The sequence below is a fragment of the Microcebus murinus genome, chromosome 14, assembly GCF_040939455.1.
Source record: "Microcebus murinus isolate Inina chromosome 14, M.murinus_Inina_mat1.0, whole genome shotgun sequence".
Classification (NCBI taxonomy): domain Eukaryota; kingdom Metazoa; phylum Chordata; class Mammalia; order Primates; family Cheirogaleidae; genus Microcebus; species Microcebus murinus.
The window spans coordinates 52,544,347-52,567,153 of NC_134117.1; the positions used below are offsets into that span (position 1 = coordinate 52,544,347).

At 48.5% G+C, this 22,807-nt stretch overlaps 1 protein-coding gene across 1 annotated transcript in view; it reads left to right on the forward strand.

Moving 5' to 3' along the window:
- Positions 1–22,807, forward strand: part of MACROH2A2 (macroH2A.2 histone) — a 47,599-nt gene that overhangs the window by 22,662 nt on the left and 2,130 nt on the right. The window contains exons 3-8 of the mRNA XM_012762633.3: positions 7,720–7,826; positions 9,129–9,326; positions 11,452–11,562; positions 13,010–13,109; positions 17,181–17,270; positions 22,053–22,227. Of these exons, the coding sequence (XP_012618087.1) occupies positions 7,720–7,826; positions 9,129–9,326; positions 11,452–11,562; positions 13,010–13,109; positions 17,181–17,270; positions 22,053–22,227 (781 nt within the window). The remainder of the gene's footprint in view (positions 1–7,719; positions 7,827–9,128; positions 9,327–11,451; positions 11,563–13,009; positions 13,110–17,180; positions 17,271–22,052; positions 22,228–22,807) is intronic.

Genomic DNA, 22,807 nt, shown 5'->3' on the forward strand with positions numbered 1-22,807 from the left:
TTGGGGAATGCTTGCTTAGAATGTGGGTTCCCAGCCGTACCCCCAGGGGGTCTGATTCACTCGGTCTGGGGTGGGACCCAGCAATCTGATGGGAAAATCTCCCAGGAAGGGAGGAGAGGGACTTTGAGAAAGGTATATATGAAGCTTCAAAACAACCCGTTAAGTCCATGTCAGAGGATGCCATTGCCAAGAACGCACCTGCCTTGGGGCAGGTCTCCGAGTCCAGCACATACGGGCCACATGGAGGAGGAGGTGGAGTCGGCCTTCTGAAGCCCAGGCCTGTCGTTTCCTTCTTGTGTCTTTTCTCCCCTCCAAACGCAGGCTGGAGTTGAGAGAGCAGAGGCTTAGATGTCAGTTAAAATCCGGATTTACCAATTTACCAGATCTGTTGCCTTAACCTCCCTGAGCTTGAGCTGTCTCCAGAGCTAGCGCCTTTAACCTGATTCAGTGAGCCCGTGTATGTCAAAAGGCTGGTGCACAGGATGCACTCAATGAATGGTCATTCTTCCCCTCTCCTCTCTATTAAGAGCTGATAAAATCATTCAAGGGAAAGTAAATGACTAATTCTGTTAAGGTGGTGTGTTTTCAGGCTGAATTTGCATTTTAATGAGATAAGGAGTTTTAATTCAAAGGAATGAATCTTATTAATGGAATTACAGGCCACTCTTGAGTAAATGAAGTGGGGGGTTGGTTAATCTATTTGTGTTTGTTTGTTGAAGGGCCATCAACTGATTTTGTCTGGGGAAGTGAGTTCCCAGGGTGGTAGCCACCTGTCACCCTTGAAATGACTTTCCTATACATGAGACAGATCTTGACTGAGTGCCTCCTTTGGATCAGGACTTGAAGGTTCTGCCTTTCTGGCTTTACAGCCCAGCAGAGAGGACTAGCATTCGAGCCATCACAGTAAGATGGGCAGGAGGCCGGAGGAAGTTTGGGAAGAGCAGGCGGGGAGAGGGCTCTGCTTATGTAAAGCAAGAGTTGTCGGACCTAAGCCAGGTTCTCCGCCCTGCTTTTTCTCAAGTCGACTGATTTCAGATCCTGATGCCTGGGTCCTGCTCCCCAGAGATTCTGGAGTCTTTTCTGGGCATTGGGATTCTTAAAAGCTTTCCCCGACCCATGTGATTCTGATGGGCAGCTAGTGGGGAATTGGTAGGAGTCAGCTCGAGTGGGATGGGGAAAGAGTTGGGTTGGGGGAAGATGGTCAAGGAGGTGGGGATGACGGGGAAGACCCCAAAGTTTGCAGGAAGTGCATGGCCCTTTCCAGGAACTGGAGGAAGTTCCATGTGCCTGGGAGGGGTGAAAGGTGAAATGGGAGCCAGGAGGCAGGGGCCAGACTGTGACGGTCCTTGAAAGCCACACTGAGGATGTGCACATTTCTCTCTCTCTCTCTCTCTCTCACACACACACACACACAAACACACACACACACACACACACACGCACACATGAGCCCTCAAAGGGAGGAGGAGGCATTTGGGGCATCGCTCTGGCTTTAGGTGGAGAACAGTTGTCGGGGAGCAAGATCAGAGTCCAGGAGACGGGGGGGGGCGGGGGGGGGGCAGGAGGCTGTTTTAGTGTCACTGGAGAGCAGAGAGTACCCAGGAAACCAGCGGCGCACAGTGGGATGGGGAGAAGGGGACATTCTGGGAGTGTTCTGGAGGCCAGGCAGCTCTGCTCCATGACAGGCTAGATCGGTGGGCAAGGGTGTCCAGGAGGACCCGGAGCCTGCGGGGCTGGACCAGCTGCTTTCTTTCAGGCCCCTCTGCCATGGCTTGAGGATGGAGATGTGCACTCGGTCACCAGGGTTGGAGATGGACATAGGAGTTTGACCAAGAGGAAGAAGAGAGAGGAAAGCAGCTGGTGGGTGGAGAATGGTGCCCGCAGCTGAAGTGGCGGACAGTGGGCAGGAACGGCTTGCAGGAGGAGGGGCTCGGCGTGGATCTGTTGAGCTTCGTGCTGATAAGACGTCCAGGGGAGCAGAGTGGGCAGGAACGCTGGACTCAGCCAGGCCTGAGCCTGCATTCTGGCTCTGTTGTTCACCTGCTATGAACCCGTGGGCTCATGCCTCTACTGCTCGTAATATTACTGTGAGGTGGCTCACACCTGTAATCCTAGCACTTTGGGAGGCTGAGGGGGGAGGATCGCTTGAGGTCAGGGGCTCAAGACCAGCCTGAACAAGAGATCCCATCTCTATTAAAAATAGAAAAATTGGCCGGGCGCGGTGGCTCACGCCTGTAATCCTAGCTCTCTGGGAGGCCGAGGCGGGCGGATTGCTCGAGGTCGGGAGTTCAAAACCAGCCTGAGCAAGAGCGAGACCCCGTCTCTACTATAAATAGAAAGAAACTAATTGGCCAACTAATATATATAGAAAAAATTAGCCGGGCATGGTGGCGCATGCCTGTAGTCCCAGCTACTTGGGAGGCTGAGACAGAAGGATCGCTTGAGCCCAGGAGTCTGAGGTTGCTGTGAGCTAGGCTGACGCCACGGCACTCACTCTAGCCTAGGCAACAAAGTGAGACTCTGTCTCAAAAAAAAAAAAAAAAAAAAAAAAAAAATAGAAAAATTAGCCAGGCATCGTGATATGAGCCTGTAGTCCCAGCTACTCAGGAGGCTGAGGCAGAAGGATTGCTTGAGCCCAGGAGTTTGAAGTTGCTGTGAGATAGGATGATGCCACTGCACTCTAGCCAGGGCGACAGAACAAGGCCCTGTCTCACAAAAATTAAAATTAAAAAAACACCTTATTCTGAAAAGAGGTCTCTGGACCTCACCAGACCACCAGAGGGATTCCTGGCACCAGCAAGGCGTCGCCCCTGCCGGAGGGAGCGAGGCCAGAGATATGGCGACAAGGAGCCTGGCAGGAAAGCCGGGCCTCCGGGGACCCCCGAACAGGCTGGAGGCTCTGAGCCCAGGTCAGAGGGCTCCAGCTCCCAGAAGGGGCAGGGTTACTGAGAGCAGACGGATACACCACAGCGTCCCCTGTGGGGACATCAGAGTCTTGTGGACACCACCTCTTACATGCAGGCACAGCCTCTCCTAGGTGACCTGCATAACATTGTTTAAGTGACAGCATTCAGCTCTCCCCTCCTGCCCAAATCTCTGTGCTATTCGCCTCCGAGTGAACCGGGATTTTCCCGCTAATGTCCTGGGAGCCAGCAGGGCCACCATCAGCGGGCTTCCTCTGGCCAGTTCACCCTCTCCTCGGATTCCTGTCTGTGGTTTCTGAAGGCCCTCTCTGCCACCCACCACCTCTGGAAGGAAACTTGGCGCCACAGGAACGGCCAGGAAGAAAAGGCTGGGAACAGTCAGACAAGAGGATGAACAAATTCTCAGCGACACCAGGCCAGATAGCATCTGCCTTGCCCGATCCTCTGGACTGGCTGCCCAGCTAGCCCGGCATCTGCCGTGAGAGCCACGTGGTGTTCCCAGCCCCGGTGTGAGGAATGCGTGCCTGACTGCTCATCTCCCACATGCTGACTCTAACATGCTCAAGCCTCCCAGAATGGCCACCACGTTCATACATCGGTTTCTTGACCTATAGAACTGCGATAATGTTGACCAGTTCACTTCCCCAGCGTAAGCAAGGAAAAATGGAGCCAAAAAACAGCCTTGAATTCTGGAAAAGTATTTTGTATTAATATTTATCAGCAATGGATAGAGTATAAATGTAAGATATTGAGAATGAATTGGTTGTAATCATTTTACGGTGAGAAGGTGTTCTGTGATATATTTTTAACTGACAGAAGAAGTAGGTCCAAGGCCGGGCGAGGTGGCTCACGCCTGTAATCCTAGCTCTCTGGGAGGCCGAGGCGGGAGGATTGCTCAAGGTCAGGAGTTCAAAACCAGCCTGAGCAAGAGCGAGACCCCATCTCTACTATAAATAGAAAGAAATTCATTGGCCAACTAATATAGAAAAAATTAGCCAGGCATGGTGGCACATGCCTGTAGTCCCAGCTACTCGGGAGGCCGAGGCAGCAGGATTGCTTGAGCCCAGGAGTTTGAGGTTGCTGTGAGCTAGGTTGTCACCACAGCACTCACTCTAGCCTGGGCAACAAAGGGAGACTCTGTCTCAAAAAAAAAGAGTTGGAGACCAGCCTGAGCAAGAGCAAGACCCCATCTCTACTAAAAAAATAGAAAGAAATTAGTTGGCCAACTAAAACTATATAGAAAAAATTAGCCGGGCATGGTGGCACATGCCTGTAGTCCCAGCTACTCGGGAGGCTGAGGCAGTAGGATCGCTTGAGCCCAGGAGTCTGAGGTTGCCATGAGCTAGGCTGATGCCACAGCATTCTAGTCCAGGCAACAGAGTGAGACTCTGTCTCACAAAAAAAAAAAAGAAGAAGAAGAAGAAGTAGAAAAATGTAGAAGTAGTAAAAAATGAAGAAGAAGAAGTAGATCTTAAAATAGGGTTGAATTTCAGGGCATCTGATGAAATCACAGTGTAACATAGAGACCCATTATTTACACACCATTCCCACATAATTGGGTCTCTCCTCTTAACACCACGCTTTTTGTTATCTAATGATTTGCATTATTGCATTTGTATTTTAGAAATACCGGATGGGACTTCCCTGGAGCCTTTGTGGCCCAAGCAAAGCAGAGAGCACAGACAGAGCCCCGGGGGCAAGAGGGCAAGTGGGCAAGGAGGAAGGGGCCAGGGAAGGAGAGTCTTCAAGGAGTGGTCACTCCGTGTCCCTGCCCCAACCCTACATTTAATGTGGTTTATCCTGTTTCCTGGGGGCTGGAATCAAAACGATTCTTTTTCTTCAACAAAAAGAAACAGAGTTTTAAAGCTTTCACAAACAGACTTGCTTCGTGACTCTAAGTTAAAGTGTACAGCTCCCCATTGTGCATGATTCCGGAGAGTTTGCGGCACCTGCTCATTTCAGGGGACTGTCATTTCTGGGGCCCGCACCTCGGGGGAAGGAGCACTCCACTCATCCCTTTTCCTAGATGGTTGTGGGGATCAAGAAGCCCCCCCACCCCCAGTTTTAAGCTTCTGAGCAATTGAATTGAATTTAGCATCTTGGACCATCACTTTCCTGCCTCCTGTTACCGGCACTTAGTGGAAGAAGTTAAGCGCCCTCCCCAAGTTCATCAAATTAACCGTCAGCTTGAGAGGCAGGGCTAATTGAAGCCTTCAGGAAGCCCCGGAAGAAGGTCAGGTTATTTGCAGCTTGAGACACAGATGCAAAGATGAAAAATCTGCCAGAACCAAATGCAGCACCGACAAAACTGAAGGCTGAGATTCAGTGTGCAGCATGGTTCAGGGCATGCAGGTGACGCTCGGTGGACATGCCACTGGCCTCTTGAACTACCCTGCTGGTGGAATTTATAACAAAGCAAACCTTGATTCTGTGTTCTAGTGCAAAAGCAGAGGTAGGACTTTTTTCTTCAAAGAGAAAAACTTCTTAACAAAAATAACACAAGCAGAAAATCTGGAGCAAGTCGTTCTTCTCTTTTGGATGTTTAGTCTGCACATCCTTGGACAGGGACGTCCCTGTTTAAATGTTTGAAATAACATTAATCATCATTACGAGTTTCAGGTGTTATGGTGGCAAATATAGCCACACGAGCTGCAAAAGTTTGCTGCATTCTTGAGTGTTTGTATTGATCTCGAGGATTTTATTAATCCTGCCAAATCCTTTATATTGGCAGTCAATAGGAAAACTGGATTTACACAGCACAAATTTGTTTCACTGCAGATTTTGTAGGAAGATCATTATTCCTTAAGCAGTAGAGACTTCTATAGCAAACCCCTCACTTCTCAAAAGTCACACTTCCATCTGGAATACAGCTGAATATGGGTGGTAAAAAGAATGATTTCTTCAGCCAAAAGGGATGTTGTAAAGCTCACGCATATTATTTTGGGAGAGTCTTTGTCCTTCCATCTTGTACACAATGTAAACCAACACTGGTTGGGCAACAACCTGAAGGCAGCAAACCCGATTATCTAACACGGCATTAATTTCAAATCTCCCACTGTCCCAACAAGTATGCTCACGCTCCTCAAACCACAGCGCCCCAATCTTTGATTCAGAAAACGCGGTCACTGTGTAAATGAATTGTTGGTAAACACAACATTCATTGCTCAATAATCTGGAAAAGATGTGAGAATGTATTTGCAGTGATTTAGCATTTTTTCATTGTGAAAATGCCGTATAAATATTTAACTCCAATGTTTATTTTACTCTATTTTTTGTTAATCACATTTGCTTAGTTAATATGGCATACTTATGCCAAGTTTTTATTCTTGCTGTAGATTTTCATGAATGATGGCAATTTCGTGTGATTTTATTGGAAATGAGGTTGATTATAAAGACTCGTACTGAATCGCTCATTAATTTTAGGGGTTAGTGTTTATGCCATTGTACTAGCTCACCCCCCGCACACGCACACATATGTGCCTGCATACACGCGCGCACACACACACACACACACCGTACATTCATGCAGATGCATGTACACACACTTTTTTCCCTTTATTCTCAGTGAGTCAACACATTGGCACATTGCCCCCAGCTTTCTAAGGGAAGGAATTTTTCTTTAAAGGCTCATTCATGCTTTTGAAGGCAGACAAATTTGACGTAGCAGAACATCCCTCTAAAATTGAGGAAGAAAGAAAAAGAACAAAATAAGACAGAGGAGGAAGGGGAAAAGCATGCAGATGATAGAAATCAATGCAACAGTTTTTTTTTTTTTAAATTTTGACCCCAAATATTATATTGATGGCATGTGAAATAGCTTTAGGAAAATTCCCTTTTATGAATTTTTCACATTTACCAAATGGCGTGTTTGTTAAAGTCACAGCCGTTATTAAGTCCTGAGGGCTATAGAACATGCCCTCCTACCAGGAGTCTTGGGCACCCGCCTTAGGAATTCCCTTTCTGGGCTGAGCATTTCCTCCTGGCACAGTGTACATCAGCTCTTCCCGTCCCCTTCCTCTAGGACAGCAGGGACCTGAGGCATCAAGCAATGGGAAAAGGGAAGCCTAAAAGGAATACCGATGGGTACCAAAGACAGACTTACCCACACCACTCTTCTCTTCAGAGACGGCCCTGCCGTTTGTAGACTGAAAAAAAATTCAGGTTCTATATTAGGATTCTTTATTGATCAGGATTGACTTCCGCTGACGGTGGCTTGAACATTAGTGTTTATTTCACTCACGTACCAAAGAAGTCTAGAAAAGACAGTCTAGATTGGTGAGGAGACTAAAGTCTCCTTCTATTTTGTCGCTCGGTCACCCACAACTTCTTCTCATTAGCCAAAGATGCTGCTCGAATTCCAGCCATCGTGTCCTCAGTCTGCCAGTGGCAACGGAGGGACACGGCCGACTCACTGGCACCCTTCCCATGCATACGGCACAGCTGCTTGCCTTCCGTGGGCCAGAACTTGGCCACATGACCACACTTTTCAACACAGGAGGGTGGGAAATAGAGTCTTCCTTCCTGCAGTGATGGGCTCGGCAAAGACGCAGGGGCCCATGGGCTAAGGAAGGAGAGTTCATGTTGAGGGACGACTAGAAGAGTTTGCCACCAGATAAAGCATCATCTCGCTGAAATATCGTACCTGTCTGTGAGCCTAGATCTTTCCAGCTTCCTGGATTTCTCTGTAGGCCCAGGCATAAAAATCATAAATGAATAAATGCGATCAAAGTTGAAGGCTTTAGAAAACCCAGGTCCCATTATGGGATGGCCTGTTAATACCCCCTTGTGATTTCAGCGGAAATCCTAGAATTGGCTGGGAATGCCGCGAGGGACAACAAGAAGGCCCGGATAGCCCCGAGACACATCCTGCTGGCAGTAGCCAATGACGAGGAGCTCAACCAGGTACGTCTGAAGCACTGGGACATGCCGCAGAAGGGCTTTGCCAAACATGCTCCTGCATGTGGACCTGGCTGGCCACGAGTCATTCCTGCTGCTGTTCCCAAACACATCTGCACAAAACAATTCAGACCACATAAAAGAACAAATTCTGCTAGCTATATAATTCAGATTCGAAATAAAATTCCCTCTGGAACAGATCCCATTATATATTCTAGGTCTTTCCAGACCTTCCTTTCCTCTTTAAAGACAAGTTCTGTGTGTTGCTGAGGAAGGCTTAGCACACGGTCTCTTCACAGCTTCTTTGCCCAAACTTTGTTGATAATTTTTTCTAATGAGAGCAAGAGAATCCTTCCTTATATATTAGAACTGACCCTTTATATTTTGAAACTGACTCCAACGTCAATTGACTGCTCCCTCTCTACCCTAAGATAGGCAAGGCAGTGGGTGAATAGTATAAGAATTTTTATTTCTATTTATTTTCATTTATAGTAATTTTCTATTCTCATTCGTCTCAAACTGTAGTGAAGAATCAGTTTGTGTTGCCAATCTATCATGGACTGGTAACTTCAGAAAAATATAATAAAAATCAATTACTAGAAAAACATAAAAACAAGGGCAAACTATAAGCCACAATTTTTTATCAGATCAATAGATGCAGAGCAACTCTGTCAACTTGCTGTAAAAGATTCAAGACTCTTACTCGTGCTGTCTGTACTTACCTTGTCACAGATGGGTAACATTCATGGAGAGCCATGGTCACAAACCACGCTTGGGGTAGCACTGCTTTAGAATATGCAGAATATATTCGTGTAGCAGTACTTGTCAATTATTTACAAATAAATAAACATGTATCAATTGGGAAGTGCATGATCAAACATATTTTACTGTTGGAATACACATCCAAGAGTGAGGACACCACTGGTCTCTCATTAACTGGGTCTAGTCTTTGCGTTAACCTTTGAACCTAATTTTGTCAAGCTGGGCTCCCCACATGTGAAGCTCTTTATCCTCTGTTGTGTCTGGAATTCCAGAGCCCTGGGCAACATCCCTGGTTCCAGCTTCTACAACCCTTTTATTTTGCTTTGCTTTGTTTTGCTTTCTGTACAACATCACGGGATGCCTTGATACCTACAGAGAAGCGCTCTACAACTGAAGGAGGGGGAAGCCAATTAAATCGTGTATTACGCAATTTCTTTGGGAAAGCAAAGAGCAGATTTAAGCCTTGTTTTGCCGACAGTTAGAACCGTATGAAATCCAGAACCAGTGGGCTGTTTGCTGCTCGAGCTCATGCCTCTGTCTCTTCAGCTGCTAAAAGGAGTGACCATTGCCAGTGGAGGCGTCCTGCCCAGAATTCACCCCGAACTGCTGGCCAAAAAGCGAGGGACCAAAGGCAAGTCGGAAACTATCCTCTCCCCGCCCCCAGAGAAGAGAGGAAGGAAGGCCGCGTCAGGCAAGAAGGGAGGCAAGAAATCCAAGGCCGCCAAGCCAAGGACGTCCAAAAAGGTGAGTCAAGGCTGTTTCATGGCCCAGGCCCTCCCGCTGCTATGGTCTAAATATTGGTATCCCCCCCATCCCAATCCCTAAGTTGAAACCTAACCCCAAGTTGATGGTATTAAGAGGTGGAGCCTTTGGAAGGTGACAAGTCATGAGGACAGAGCCCCTGTGACTGGGACTAGGGCCCTTCAAAGAGGCCAGGCGCTGAGCTTGTTTGCCTCTTTGCCATGTGAGGACACGGTTAGGAGGCATCTCTGCAAGGAAGCAGGCCTTCCCCAAGACAAGGCATCTGACCTTGAGGCCTTCCTGCCTCCAGACCCGTGAGAAATAGGTTTCTGTTGTTTACGAGCCACCCAGTCTGTGGTATGTTGGTATAGCAGCCCAGAGGGACTAAGACACCCATGGAACAAGAGGCAGGTTTAAAGATGAAACAATGGCACCTCTGAAGGACTGGGGACTCTCTGCAGCTTGGATTTTGGAGAAAATGACAAGAATGCGTATGTAGAATAGAGGGCCTTTGAGATTTGAGCCCAAATCATCAAACAGGATCTTCTAGAGATTTCCAAACTCAAAGCATGGGGTCTTCAGATTCCTTTTACTGCCCTTCCCTCCCCAAAAAAATCTTAAGTGAGAGATGATAGCCTAGAACCTGTTTTTTATTGCTCTGCAGAGCTCCATGTTGCACACTAAACAAGCTCTCAGGTAGTCCTCTGAGTTCAGCCAGTGGCATTTCAGGTGTTCTGGATAGCTTGATGTGCTGAGTAGCTTAGCTCAGAGATGCCACTTGTGGATAATATCTTCATATGCTTCATCTTGTAATTGCCTAAAAAAAAAAAAAAAAAAAAAAAATCTTCATATGCTGCCCAGTGCAGTAACCACTAGTCACATGTAGCTATTTAAACTTGAATTGAAGTTAAATCAAATTAAAAATTCAGCTCATCAGTTGCACTAGCCGCATTTCAATTACTTAGTCGCACTGAAGATCACAGACAGAACATTTCTAAGATCGCAGAAAGTTCCATTGACAGTGCTGCTTTTGAGGTTGTGAAATTTTCATTCCACCAGACCTCCATGATAACACAAAAGATCATGTAAGAGTCTTGGCATGGGGGCTCATGCCTGTAATCTCAGCACTTTGGAAGGCCTATCTGAGAGGATCGCTTGAGTCCAGGAGTTTGAAACCAACCTGGGCAACATAGCAAGACCCCATCTCTAAAATTTTTTTTATTTTTTTTTTATTTTTTTTTTTATTTTTGAGACAGAGTCTCGCTTTGTTGCCCAGGCTAGAGTGAGTGCCGTGGCGTCAGCCTCGCTCACAGCAACCTCAAACTCCTGGCTCAAGCAATCCTCCTGCCTCAGCCTTCCAAGTAGCTGGGACTACAGGCATTCACCACCATGCCCGGCTAATTTTTTGTATATATATTAGTTGGCCAATTAATTTCTTTCTATTTATAGTAGAGACGGGGTCTCGCTCTTGCTCAGGCTGGTTTTGAACTCCTGACCTCGAGCAATCCACCCGCCTCGGCCTCCCAGAGAGCTAGGATTACAGGCGTGAGCCACCGCGCCCGGCCTAAAATTTTTTTTAAATTAGCCAGATGTGGTGGCCCACACCTGTAGTCCCAGCTACCTGGGAGGCTTAGGTAGGAGGATCGCTTGAGCCCAGGAGTTTGATACTGCAGTGAGCTCTAATCAGCCCACTGCACTCCAGCCTGGGTGACAGAGCAAGACCCTATTTTAAAAAGGCGGGGGGGGGGGGGGTGGATCATGTAAGAGCTCACTCCACTGCCACTGTGCCCCAGGGAAATCCTGGGGAGGAGGGAGGTAAGGCATTGGGCCCTGCACAGCCCCTCTGGGCTCTGATGTTTGTCAGCATAAGCTGCCGGCATTGAAAAGAGCAAGACTAAGGTACTCATGTCCAAGTCTGGGTGGACTACACAGTTTATATTTTGCAGTTCCCTTTTCTTTTCCTTATGTTGCTCTCCCTTGCTTCCCTCCAACAAGAAACAGTAGAACATAATGCCTAACCGTTCCCCTTCGCATCCAAGTGGGTGGCAGCCATGGGAAGAGCTTAATAAAGCCACGTGGGGCTTTTTCTGGATTGGTTCTCATCCGTCCTTCTGATTTCTACCAACAGTCCAAACCAAAGGACAGCGATAAAGAAGGAACTTCAAATTCCACCTCCGAAGATGGGCCAGGGGATGGATTCACCATCCTGTCTTCTAAGAGCCTTGTTCTGGGGCAGAAGGTAATAAAGAGAAGTGCAACGTGCTGTAGTGAAACACTATTATACTTTTATAACCTACCATTTACAAGCAATGATGCCATTATCCCTTGCTCCCCCTTATAGACTTTCACTCTAGTCTTGAATTACTCATTTTTACACTAAAGAGCTATGGCAATTTCTGCACTGTGAAATTGATCAAGCACTTTGGTGCTGAAAATTGTTAATGCTGGCATTGGTCAGCCAAAGGTAAACGTAGAGAATCTTTCCAGTCTGTCGCTACTGGTTTTGCTGGGAATTCCCTACACCCAGTTGTTTCTGTGCCTACCCAAAAAATCCATAGCTAACTTTAAAATAGCTTCTGAGAGGCCTACATCTTGCTTGGTTCGGTGTAATTTATCAAAGAATGAAAATAGAAATATGTTTCTTGAATGTCCCTGGTGTTAGACATGAATTATTTGCCAATAATTCAGCCGGCTTGCCTTCCTAGGCTGCAGAAAGAAAACAAACGGGGATATACATTTCAACGGTCTTCAGCAACACAGCAGCAGCCCAGCCAGGGATGCAAATAATTCATGCCTGCGAGTGTGAAGTTTACTGAGCAGGCGATTAATCTACCAAGTCAACTGGGGCTGAAATAAGATACCACCAGGAAATAGTCAGTTAATCATAGCTCTGGTAGCCTCATGTTTGCATCCTAACAATAGAGTGACCCTCCATACAAGCAATCGGGAGAGCACGTTCTAAGAAGAGCATCAATGTAGCAGGTTCCTAATTCATCATTGGTGAAAGCAGGGAAGCAAAGAGGTGAAATTTATGTCCACTCTCGGGACTGTCCACGGTTCCATGACAATTAACTGTCTCTGACTTAGCCAGGAGAACACAAAGTTCCTGCTCCCATGGGCAAACAATGGAGAATGCCCTCCATTCCACTCTGCTACGAACACATAGGGCATATCCCAAGGGTGGCCCCCAGAATGTAGTCCCCAAAGGGCAAGGTGGCCAGACATTGGCAGGTTGGAATCTCAGAGCCCATTGCTTCTCTCCAGCAAGGTCAGTGGCTTCAGAGCCCTGCCCCAAATGTTCTGTGCTGCTCCGTGGCGTAGCTTCCCATGCAGGAGCTCCTCAGAGGATGCAGCACCTAAAACCAAGGCCACCAGGGTTGGAACCCAAGGCATAAGCTGCAAGGGACAGAAAGAAGAGGGGAGGTCCTGTTCTCATTTCAGGGAAGAGGAGGCAGATTGTTGCATACTGCTAGCCTCAAGGTGAAGATCAAATCCCCTGAGCTCAGGGAGCCTATGGAAGACCAAACAAACACCCAGGAGACTTGACGTTGTTGCTCTATGTGCAGCCTTCGTGTTTATATTTGGTGTGAATAATTACAGAGAAGTAATGAGTGTCAGGTAAAATGTAAGATTTTTCAATGGGATTTGACCTTTCTCATATTCTCCACGTTTTCTTCCTAATGCAGCTGTCCTTGACCCAGAGTGACATCAGCCATATTGGCTCCATGAGAGTGGAGGGCATTGTTCACCCAACCACAGCCGAAATTGACCTCAAGGAAGACATAGGTAAGGTCCTGAGACTCGGGTAGAGGTGTCATAGAATAGCCCGCTTTTCGTCGTCAACTGGCTACCCCAGGGCTTGGGGTCCCATGTCAAACTCTGTCCCTGTGTGTAATTAAACTGCTCTGCTAGAGAGTAACCAACTTTGTTTTAATCCTGCATATATTTTTTGGAATTTATATTGAGGTATTATATAAAAACAGATCATTAGTGTATAGCTTGATGGATTTGTCTCAAAGTGAACACCACCGTGCAACTGGCACCTAGTCTGGAAGCAGACCCCCGCCAGCACCCCAGAAGTCCCTTCCTCCTCCTTTCTGGTCATTATCCCTTCCAAAGATAAACACCAGCCTGTCTTCTAACAGCATAAATGGGCTTCATCTGCTTTGAATTTTATATAAATGAAATCATATACTTTTCTGTGTCTGACTCCTTTTGTTTAACTCAGCATTTGTGAAATCCATCCACAGTGTTGTGTTCATTCATTTTCCTTGCTGTGTAGTATTATGCTGCACAAACACACCACAGTTTATTGGTCTATTTCACCATTGATGGTGGCTGGGTAGTTTCTAGTGAGGGCTATCATGAGTAGTGCTACAGTAAATACTGTTGTACATGTTCTGGATAAAACTGCACATATATTTTAAGGTTAAATATTGAGAATGGCGTTGGAAAAATGGGAAATGGACATCTAGAAAAAATTAAGTCTTCTGTAAAGCTATGATCATCGTTATTTTACCAGTGGTTTGCCACCTGTCCCCTGAGTGGGGCAAGCCGTCACTAGGCAGGGTGGAGGAGCTTGGAGGGGAAGCTGTCAGGGTCACTGGAAACAACAGCAGGTTAATGATAGTCACCACCTCTGGCCAGGTGCGCAGTGGCTCACACCTGTAATCCCAGCACTTTGGGAGGCCAAGGCCAGGGGATTGCTTGAGCCCAGGAGTTCAATACCAGCCTGGGCAACATGGTGAGACCTCATCTTTACCAAAAAAAAAAAAAAGTCACTATCTTGTCCACTTTTACCAGACAGAACTGCCTTAAACTCTTCACTGAAAGGGTAAAGTGAGCAAAGAAAGGGCTTTGTCCCTGGGATACAGGTGCTAGTCATTCAGCCCTGGTGGTAGCACCAGGGGGCCCAGGTTCCTGGACTTACTCATGGTTCCATCCTGGCCCGGCGGCCACTTGCTGTGCTGAACAGGAGATAGGACAGCACTGGGGAAAACCAGCATCACGGAGAAACAGGCCTCAAGACACCCCTGGTGGCCTCAATCTCGACCGCTGCATAGGTGTCCTAACTTCTTACAAAACAAGTTGCACTGTTCCTACTTTACACATTTCTTATAGTGTTCACACTTTTATATCAGAAAAACTGCAAAGATACTTCTTTGTTTTTGTAAATAGCACCATGGTAGAGTAGAAAGAGGACTGATACGAGAGCAAAAACTCCAGCCCGGCTCCCAGCAGCGTGATCTTGAAATGGGCTGAAAGGTGGCCAGGTGGTTAGAAGAGCAGGTTCTGGGTCTGTCTGGTCTGTGTCCCAGCTTTTGAATCACTTCCTAGCTATGTGACGTTGGGCAGGCTTCTTAGCACCGCCCCCCATCTCTGTCTCCTTCTTTGTAGGTGAGGATGGCAATAGTACCTGTCCCACAGGGGTGCGGTGACGATTGAATTGATGATACATGCATGGGCCTAGCACAGCGCTGGGCCCCTGAGCCTTAACCATCAGCTGTCTTTTCCATCACTGCTGTGATGTTATGAGCCCTCCCATGATGAGATGTTTCTCCACCACCATCTCCCAAGCCAACCATCCCATGCAGCTAAGGCCCGGATTTATTCTTCTTCAAACATTATGTTATTACAGTTTGAGCATACACAAAAACGTATAACGAAATCCTACCCAACTAGATGCAATACTCACCACCCATGCCCAAGTTTGTTTCAGCTCTTCCCTTCTCCACATATTTCCAGACATCATTTCATTTTCTCTGTGGCTAGTTCAGAACGATCTCTAAAAGCTAAGGGCTATTTTTAATAACATAAGCACAATGCCGTTATCATACCTTACAAAAAAAAAAAAGAGTATCAACAAATAACCAGTGTTCCAATTTAATTATATCATACATGATATATCATAAAAAATTTATTTGATTTAGGATCCAGATGAGTCCACACACGGCAACTGGTTGAAAAGTCTCCTGTAGCTCATAGTGTCCCCCTTCCTCTCTCTCTTATTTCCCTGCAATTTATTTGCCGAGGAAGCTGGCTCATTTGTCCTGTAGGTTTCCCACAGTCTGGAATTTGTTAATTGCATCCTCCTGGTGTCATTAAATACGTTTCTTCCTGTTTGTATATAATATAAACTGGCAATTGGACTAGAGGTTTAATGAGGTGCAGGTTCAAAGCCTTTGGACAAGACTCCTGGGTCAGGGCAGCGGCGTCTCGCTCCGGCAGGCACACCTGGCCGGCGTCTCCCTGTGAGGCTAGCAGCCATGGATGCCCCTTCCCTACAGGGTGTCCCCAGGTCACCATACCTAGGGAAAATGGGACATTGTAGCTAAATGTACCTTTATTTACAAAATTTCATTACAAAATTTCACAAAGTCCCTATGTATGGCGACTTCTGGAACACCCCGTAGATTTTTCTATTCGTTAGGGGCTGCGAAGCAGTGATACTCTCATTCTAGCATTCCCTCGTTTGTTCATGGGAATGCCTGCACAGAGAGAAACTTCCTCATCGCCTCTGCAGGCTGCCTGCTTCTTAACAGTCTTCAGTGAGGAGGGTGGATTTGCTTGGCCTTCTCCACACCCCACTGGGCCCCTGACCTGAATGCAGAGTGGGGCAGAGTGCGGCAGTGTAGACCTATCTCCCTGCTTCTCAGCGTGAGCCGCCTACCAGCCTCGGTTACCCGGCCTTCTCCAGGCTTCTGCACCCAGCAGGTCCCAGGGGCCCGGAGTCTGGGGGCCAGGAAGGAGACCCGGCGGCGCTGGGCATAGTCTGTGGTCCCCATTTCCCAGCTGTGGTGTTGAAACCCAAGCACATTAATGACGAAACCCCCTCCCGCGGCCCACCGGCAGTGGAGAGTGACTGCTATTAATAGAACAGACACTTGTCCTAAACGATGCATTGTGTCTCCCCAGACAGATCTGAGTGGCTGAGTGTGGAGTAGGAAAGCTCTATCTCCCAGCTCTAGGGAAACTTCTGAACTGTATTAATATTGATAATAATAATGATTACCAAAGAGAGAGAGCTGAGACTTGCCCCAGACTTCCAGATGAGCAAGTTCCTTAGAAGATGAAAATACACGTGTGGAAACACCTCATCTCCTGCCCAAGAGCAGCTGCCATCCTGGGATAGAACATGTCATCTCTGAGACATGAGTGTGGGGAGAGGGGCTGGGTCCCCTGGTGCTCAGGGGTGGGGACTCCTGCTGGGCCAGAGTGGAGTCCTGCCACCTCCTGGGGGGCCCCTCTTGGCCTCTGTTGGAGCAGGATCCTAAGCTGTTGAGTAGGGAATTGCCCTAACATCAAAGACTCAAGGGGTCTGCCAACAGGAAAGTCCTTGGAGATTAGCCTCTCACATCTCTTTGTTTTTCAGTTGAAAATTGAAGCCTAGGTTAGCGGAGCAACACTCCAGGCTCTGTCTGTCCTGACCCCAAGGACTTACAATATGTTGGTGGCCTGAGATGGGAACAGGACTTCAGAGCTCTCAACACGGGTACTGAACCCATAAAACTCAATGCTGGAATCTCAGTTTTTTTTAAAAAAAAAATCATTTTTGGAACTCATGTCATGAGATTACTTTCTGGTCAGGTCACCTCTAAAAAGGTCCTTTTACAGTTTGCTAAATGAATAAAAAGCTTAAAGAAACAACTTGCTACACTTGCTTGGTCTAAGTCTGCTGGACAGGGGCCCGGAGACCCGGCCACCGGTGACCACTGGCAAACCAGCATAACAAGTGGGAAGTTTGAGTCTTAATTTCTAAGTGTTTTTTTTTTTTCCCCTGGCTTACTAAGAATTTTGTCAGAAGGTATAATTACATCGAAAGAACAACCACAGTGGCTTCATTGTTTCCCTCTGCAGGTAAAGCCTTGGAAAAGGCTGGGGGGAAAGAGTTCTTGGAAACAGTAAAGGAGCTTCGCAAATCCCAAGGCCCCTTGGAAGTTGCTGAAGGTGAGTGTGGAATCCGGCCCTACGGCCAGCGTGGGAAGGCGCCGCCCCTCGCATGCCCCCTGCACGTTCAGCTTCCGAGACAGTAAGCCCTAGCGAATCAGAAAGCTGTTTTAGCATCTCTCAGATCATTTGGAGCAGACCTCGTGGATCCTTTCAGATGCACTTTGGGGACTATAACGTGTCTAGATAATTCAAGTCATTTTGCACGAGATTCCCCCCAAATGGTCTGGAGCCACTGGGTTCACTGCACGCTGGGGGGAGGGGGGTGGGTGTAAAATACACTTACCGTAAAATGTACTGCTGAAACCATTTTAAAGTGTATAATGCAGTGACAATACCTATTCCTACAATGTCGTGCCCCCATCATCACTATCTAGTTCCAGAGGTTTTATGTCACCTCATACAGAAACCCCCTACCCATTAAGACGGCAGGCCTTCCCACCCCCTCCGCCCACCCCGGCGCCTGGCAACCACTAATCTCCTTTCTGCCCCTGTGGATCTGCCTATTCTGGACATTTCATGTAAATGGAACTATAGATCATGGGAGCTTTTGTGTCTGGCTTCTTTCGCTTACCATAGCGTTTTCAAAGTCCACCCATGCTGTAGCATGCAACAGCACTTCCCTCCTTTTGTGGCTGAGCCACATTCCATTTTGTTTCTCCACTCATCGGTGGGAAATGGAGTTGTTTCCACCTTTGGCTACTGTGAATAGAGCTGCTGGGAACATGTGTGCACAAGGTTCGTGTGAACACGTGTCACCAAAGCTACTGGGGCAACTTTTTGACAAATGGATGTAAACCTCAGATCCGTGTTCCCAGCTACACAAAGTCCCCAGTCAGTTCGCTCCTCATACGCCCAGTGGGTGCCAAGGGCTGCAGTAAAGCCAGGGCTTCAGAGAAAAATGTCCTCAGGAGCATAAATGGGGTACAGAGGGGGAGCCACGACCTCAGCGTGGGGGGCTGGGAGGACTGCAGGGAGGGCCTGAGACCACCTGTGCAAGGACTGTCACACACGGCAGGGAGCCCTGGGTCAGCTTTCAGGATACAAATGACAGCCACAATGAGGCTGGGCCGCAGGCTCTCCGGAAAGCTCTGAATCTGACCCTGTCTGGCCAAGCGGGGCCACCTTGAAAGTTGAAGCAGAGGACTGTCTTGATTAGAGTTGACTGTTAGAGAATGATGGGGGCTTCTGGCCGAGAGAGAATATAGTCCACACTCCAGATCTGCACACACCACTCCCCTATGGGTAGCGGTGATAGACGCAGCTTCTTTTTCAAAATTGTAAGGAAGAGCCACACTCAAATACAAGACGAGCGTATGCGGGAACAGGGACAGAAGAGCCACAGCTGCAACTGCACAGCTGCCGGACCCTGGGCCACAGGCCTAGAAACATGCTGAGCCCCATCACGCGTGGAGGTGACCACAGCCAGGACCACTGCTCAACGCAAGGGACTAGAAAGACTCCAGCAGCCCATACAGGAAGCCAAAGCTCTGGCCACCACCCAGAGCTCATGTAAAATCCGTCTTCCTAGGGTAGCAAAAAGGGGCAGACCTCACACCCAGCCCAGGGTCCCATTGCCCACTGGCGCCAGGCCTGGGTCTACCGCATCCCTTACAGAACCACGACACAGAGGGCTGAGGCCAGATCCACCTAAGACTGCACCTGGCCTGCCGGCCTGGGGGCCGAGGGAGGCCCCCAGCAAACTACCAGACAGGAAGAGGAGAGAGCTGCTCCACACAGAGAGGCTCCAACACGCTTCTAAACAGAGTTCCAAAGGCAGAAAATAGAAGGTAGAGAAGCAGTATTATAGAGGTCACAGCTGAGAGAATCTTCCAGAAGGAAACACTGTTTGGAAGAACTCAACCCGTGTTTTCCCTTTGCTCTCACACTAAAGCAACAGCAATCATCAACACAGGAGACCTCTGCGACCGAACAGGGTGGGGCGTGGGGGTTCTCCTCACCACCAATGAACAGTCGGTCCGCAGCGGACGCCAGCTGGCTGTCCTCCAATTCAATTCCGACTCTCTCTACCTGGAGGCGGCATCAGATTCCACAGGTCGGGGCTTAATTCCCAAACTGCCGCTCCCACCTTCAGACGCCAGTCACAAGCCTGGGCCTCCGAACCAACCTGTTTCAAGTTGGGGTTCCGGCGGCCCCCTCTTTGGGTTCTACTAATTTGCTGGAGCAGCTCATAGAACCCAGGGTAACACATTTACCGGTTTATTATAAAGGATATTACAAAGGATCCGGATGGAGAGATTCATAGGGCGAGGTCTGGGAGAAGGGATGCAATTTCCATGCCCCACCTGGGCACACCACCCTCCAGGACCCTCCACGTGTCCTGCTATCCAGAAGCTCTCTGCACCTGGTACCCTTGGGGTTTTATGGAGGCTTCAGAATGTAGATGTGATTGATTAAACCATTGGCCATTGGTGATCAACTTGACCTTCAGCCCTTTCTCCTCCCTGGAGCTTGGTGGGATGGGTTGAAGCTGAGAGTCCCAATCCTCTACAATCCTCTCATCCTGCCTTTGTCTTTCTGGTGACCAGCCCTACCCTGAAGCTATCCGTCAACATAAGCCAACAAAAAGACAACACTAGGCCAGGTGTGGTGGCTCACACCTATAATCTTAGCACTCTGGGAAGCCGAGGTGGATGGATTGCTCAAGTTCAGGAGTTCGAAACCAGCCCATCTCTACCAAAAATAGGAAGAAATTAATTGACCAACTAAAAATGTATACAAAAAATTATCCGGGCATGGTGGCGCATGCCTGTAGTCCCAGCTACTTGGGAGGCTGAGGCCGGAGGATGGCTTGAGCCCAGGAGATTGAGGTTGCTGTGAGCTAGGCTGATGCCACAGCACTTGCTCTAGCCTGGGCAACAAAGTGAGACTCTGTCTCAAAATAAATAAAAATTAAAAAAATAAATAAAAACAAAAAGCACTTTGGGGATTCCAGGGATTTTAGGAGTTGAATGCCAGGAAATGGGATGAAGACCAAATATATAGTTCACAATATCACAACATGAGTCCACAGGTTGAAAATATCAAGCATATTTAATGAAAATAAATCCAAAACCTGGCACATTGTGGTGAAGCTTCAGAAGTTTCGAAAATCAAGAGGAAACCTTCATGCAGGGCGCGGTGGCTCACACCTGTAATTCTAGCACTCTGGGAGGCCGAGGTGGGACCACTAAAAACAGGGCTCTACTAAAAACAGAAAAATTAACTGAGCATTGTGACGTGCGTGCACCTATAGTGCCAGCTACTCAGGAGGCTGAGGAAGATCGCTTGAGCCCAGGAGTTGAAGGTTGCAGTGAGCTATGATGACACCACAGCACTCTAGCCCAGGTGACAGTGTGAGACCCTGTCTCAAAAATACATATATATAATGTAAAGTTTTCCAGTGGCGAAAGAAGCAGACAACGAGAGAGAGAGTAGGGCCAAATAACATGGCTTTGTTGAGCGCTCCCGGACGAGGTTCCTGGGTCCCAAGAGAGGGAGCCCAAGCAGTCATGTCCGTTTGGAGGGGGTGAGGCCTTTATATTCTTTGGGGTGGGCTAGGGACTTTTGGCGGGAAGAGCTGGGGGTTTTCCACTGTGACCTTCGGCGATTATTGAGAAATAGCAGTTATTGAGAAATAGGAGGGCTAGCGGTATTTGCGGAATCCAGGAACCGAAAACTTTCTTATCTGGGTGGACATTCAGGTGTTGTTGTTTTCAGCTGGGCCTGGAAGTTGTCCTTGGCAGGTCTCGTCTGGTGAGCCTTTTCTTTTTGATCTAGGGAGGGGAGCGGCCCCCCCCCCGCCCCCCAGCCACCAGCCTTACACATACACACACACACACACACACACACATATATATATATGTATATATATATCCCTGTCCAAGGAAGTATACAGTCAGGTTCAGCAGTTCTCAACTCATGCAGGGTCCTAGAATTGCAGAAGGGTAAGCCCTAAGCCAGACCACCTGAGTCAGGATACCTGGGGGTCGGGCTCAGACACGCCTACTTTTTAAAAGCCATTCCATTCATTCCCTGTGGCTGCAAACAACACAAATGTATCATCCTGCAGTTCTAGAAGTCAGAAGTCCACAGTGAGTTTTAAAAGGCTAAAACCAAGGTCTTGAGGCAGGGCTGGTTCCTTCCAGAGGCTCAGGGGAGAATCCCGTTCTTGCCTTTCCCAGCTTCTAGGCTGCAACATTCCTTGGCTCCTGGCTGGGTCTCTCCAATCTCTGCTCTGTCATCACATCGCCTTGACCTCTGGCCTCTCTCATAAGGACCCTGGTGATATATTTAGGGCTCACCCTTAACCCAGGATCACCTCCCCAAGTCATGGTCCTTAACTTAATCAGATCTACTAAGTCCCTTTGCCTTGTAAGGTAGCACCCACAGCTCCCAGGAGTTAGGACTCGGATGTTTTGGGGAGGTCATTCCTCAACGGACCACAGCCACCAGAGGGGATTTCGGAGTGTGGCTGTGACTAGGGAACACCGAGAGGAGGCAGCCCAACTCAGGGACAGACCACGTGAAAGTGACATGTTGTCCCATCAGCATTAATTTTTTATCCGAAGCGCACGCTGGTTGTCTAGAGCCATTCCGACACAGCCCCTGCCCCCTGGCAGACACAGTCCCCATCAGAAGCATGGGGCGTTGTCCAGCCAGCTTCCCCATCAGTTCCCTGTCCCCCGCGGAGAAGGTTCGGCCCAGCCTCCTAACATAGGGTGAAGACTGAGGAAATAACCAGCAGGTTTTTGTTTTTGTTTTTTGTCTCCCATGTCCCAGCCGCCGTCAGCCAATCCAGTGGACTTGCAGCCAAATTTGTCATCCACTGTCACATCCCTCAGTGGGGCTCTGACAAATGTGAAGAACAGCTTGAAGAGACCATCAAAAACTGCCTGTCGGCCGCAGAGGACAAGAAGCTAAAGTCTGTCGCGTTCCCTCCTTTCCCCAGCGGCAGGTAAGATGCGGTTCTAGGGCTGATTCCTGCAGCCTCTCCCTGGGAACCGGCGGCTCCCCACTTCCTTCCGACCCGGCCGTTGCGGAAGACACGGCCAGGGGCAGCTGCACAGCCAAGCACGTTGACCAGGTGACAGAGCAGGAGACCCAGTTTCCAGCCTTCCCAGGAGAAGCCAGCCCACAGGCTCGTAGAGCGGCAGGTCTCCCTGGCGGGGGCCAGCTCCCCGCCTCCTCAGTGGCAAAGCCCAAGGAGGAAGGAAGGCAGCTCAAGGCAGGAGCAGGAGGCAGCGGCAAGCTGGCATCTTATTCTTTGAGAGCCTGCCTTGTTCAAAGTCCACATTCCCACCAGCTGTCCATGTCTAGAACACATGGTCAGAAAACGCCGGGCTCGAAGGCCTTGCTACTCAAAGTGCGGTCCGTGGACCAGCCGCAGGGACGTGACCTGGTCAGAATGCAGAATCCCAGGCCCAGGCCTGCCCTTCTGCTTCAGCATCCCCAGGGGATTCCCTTGCTGCTCTCAGGGCAGCAGCACCAGGAGGCCGAGGCTTTGAGAAACACACCCAGAGAAGCGAAAGGCTGTC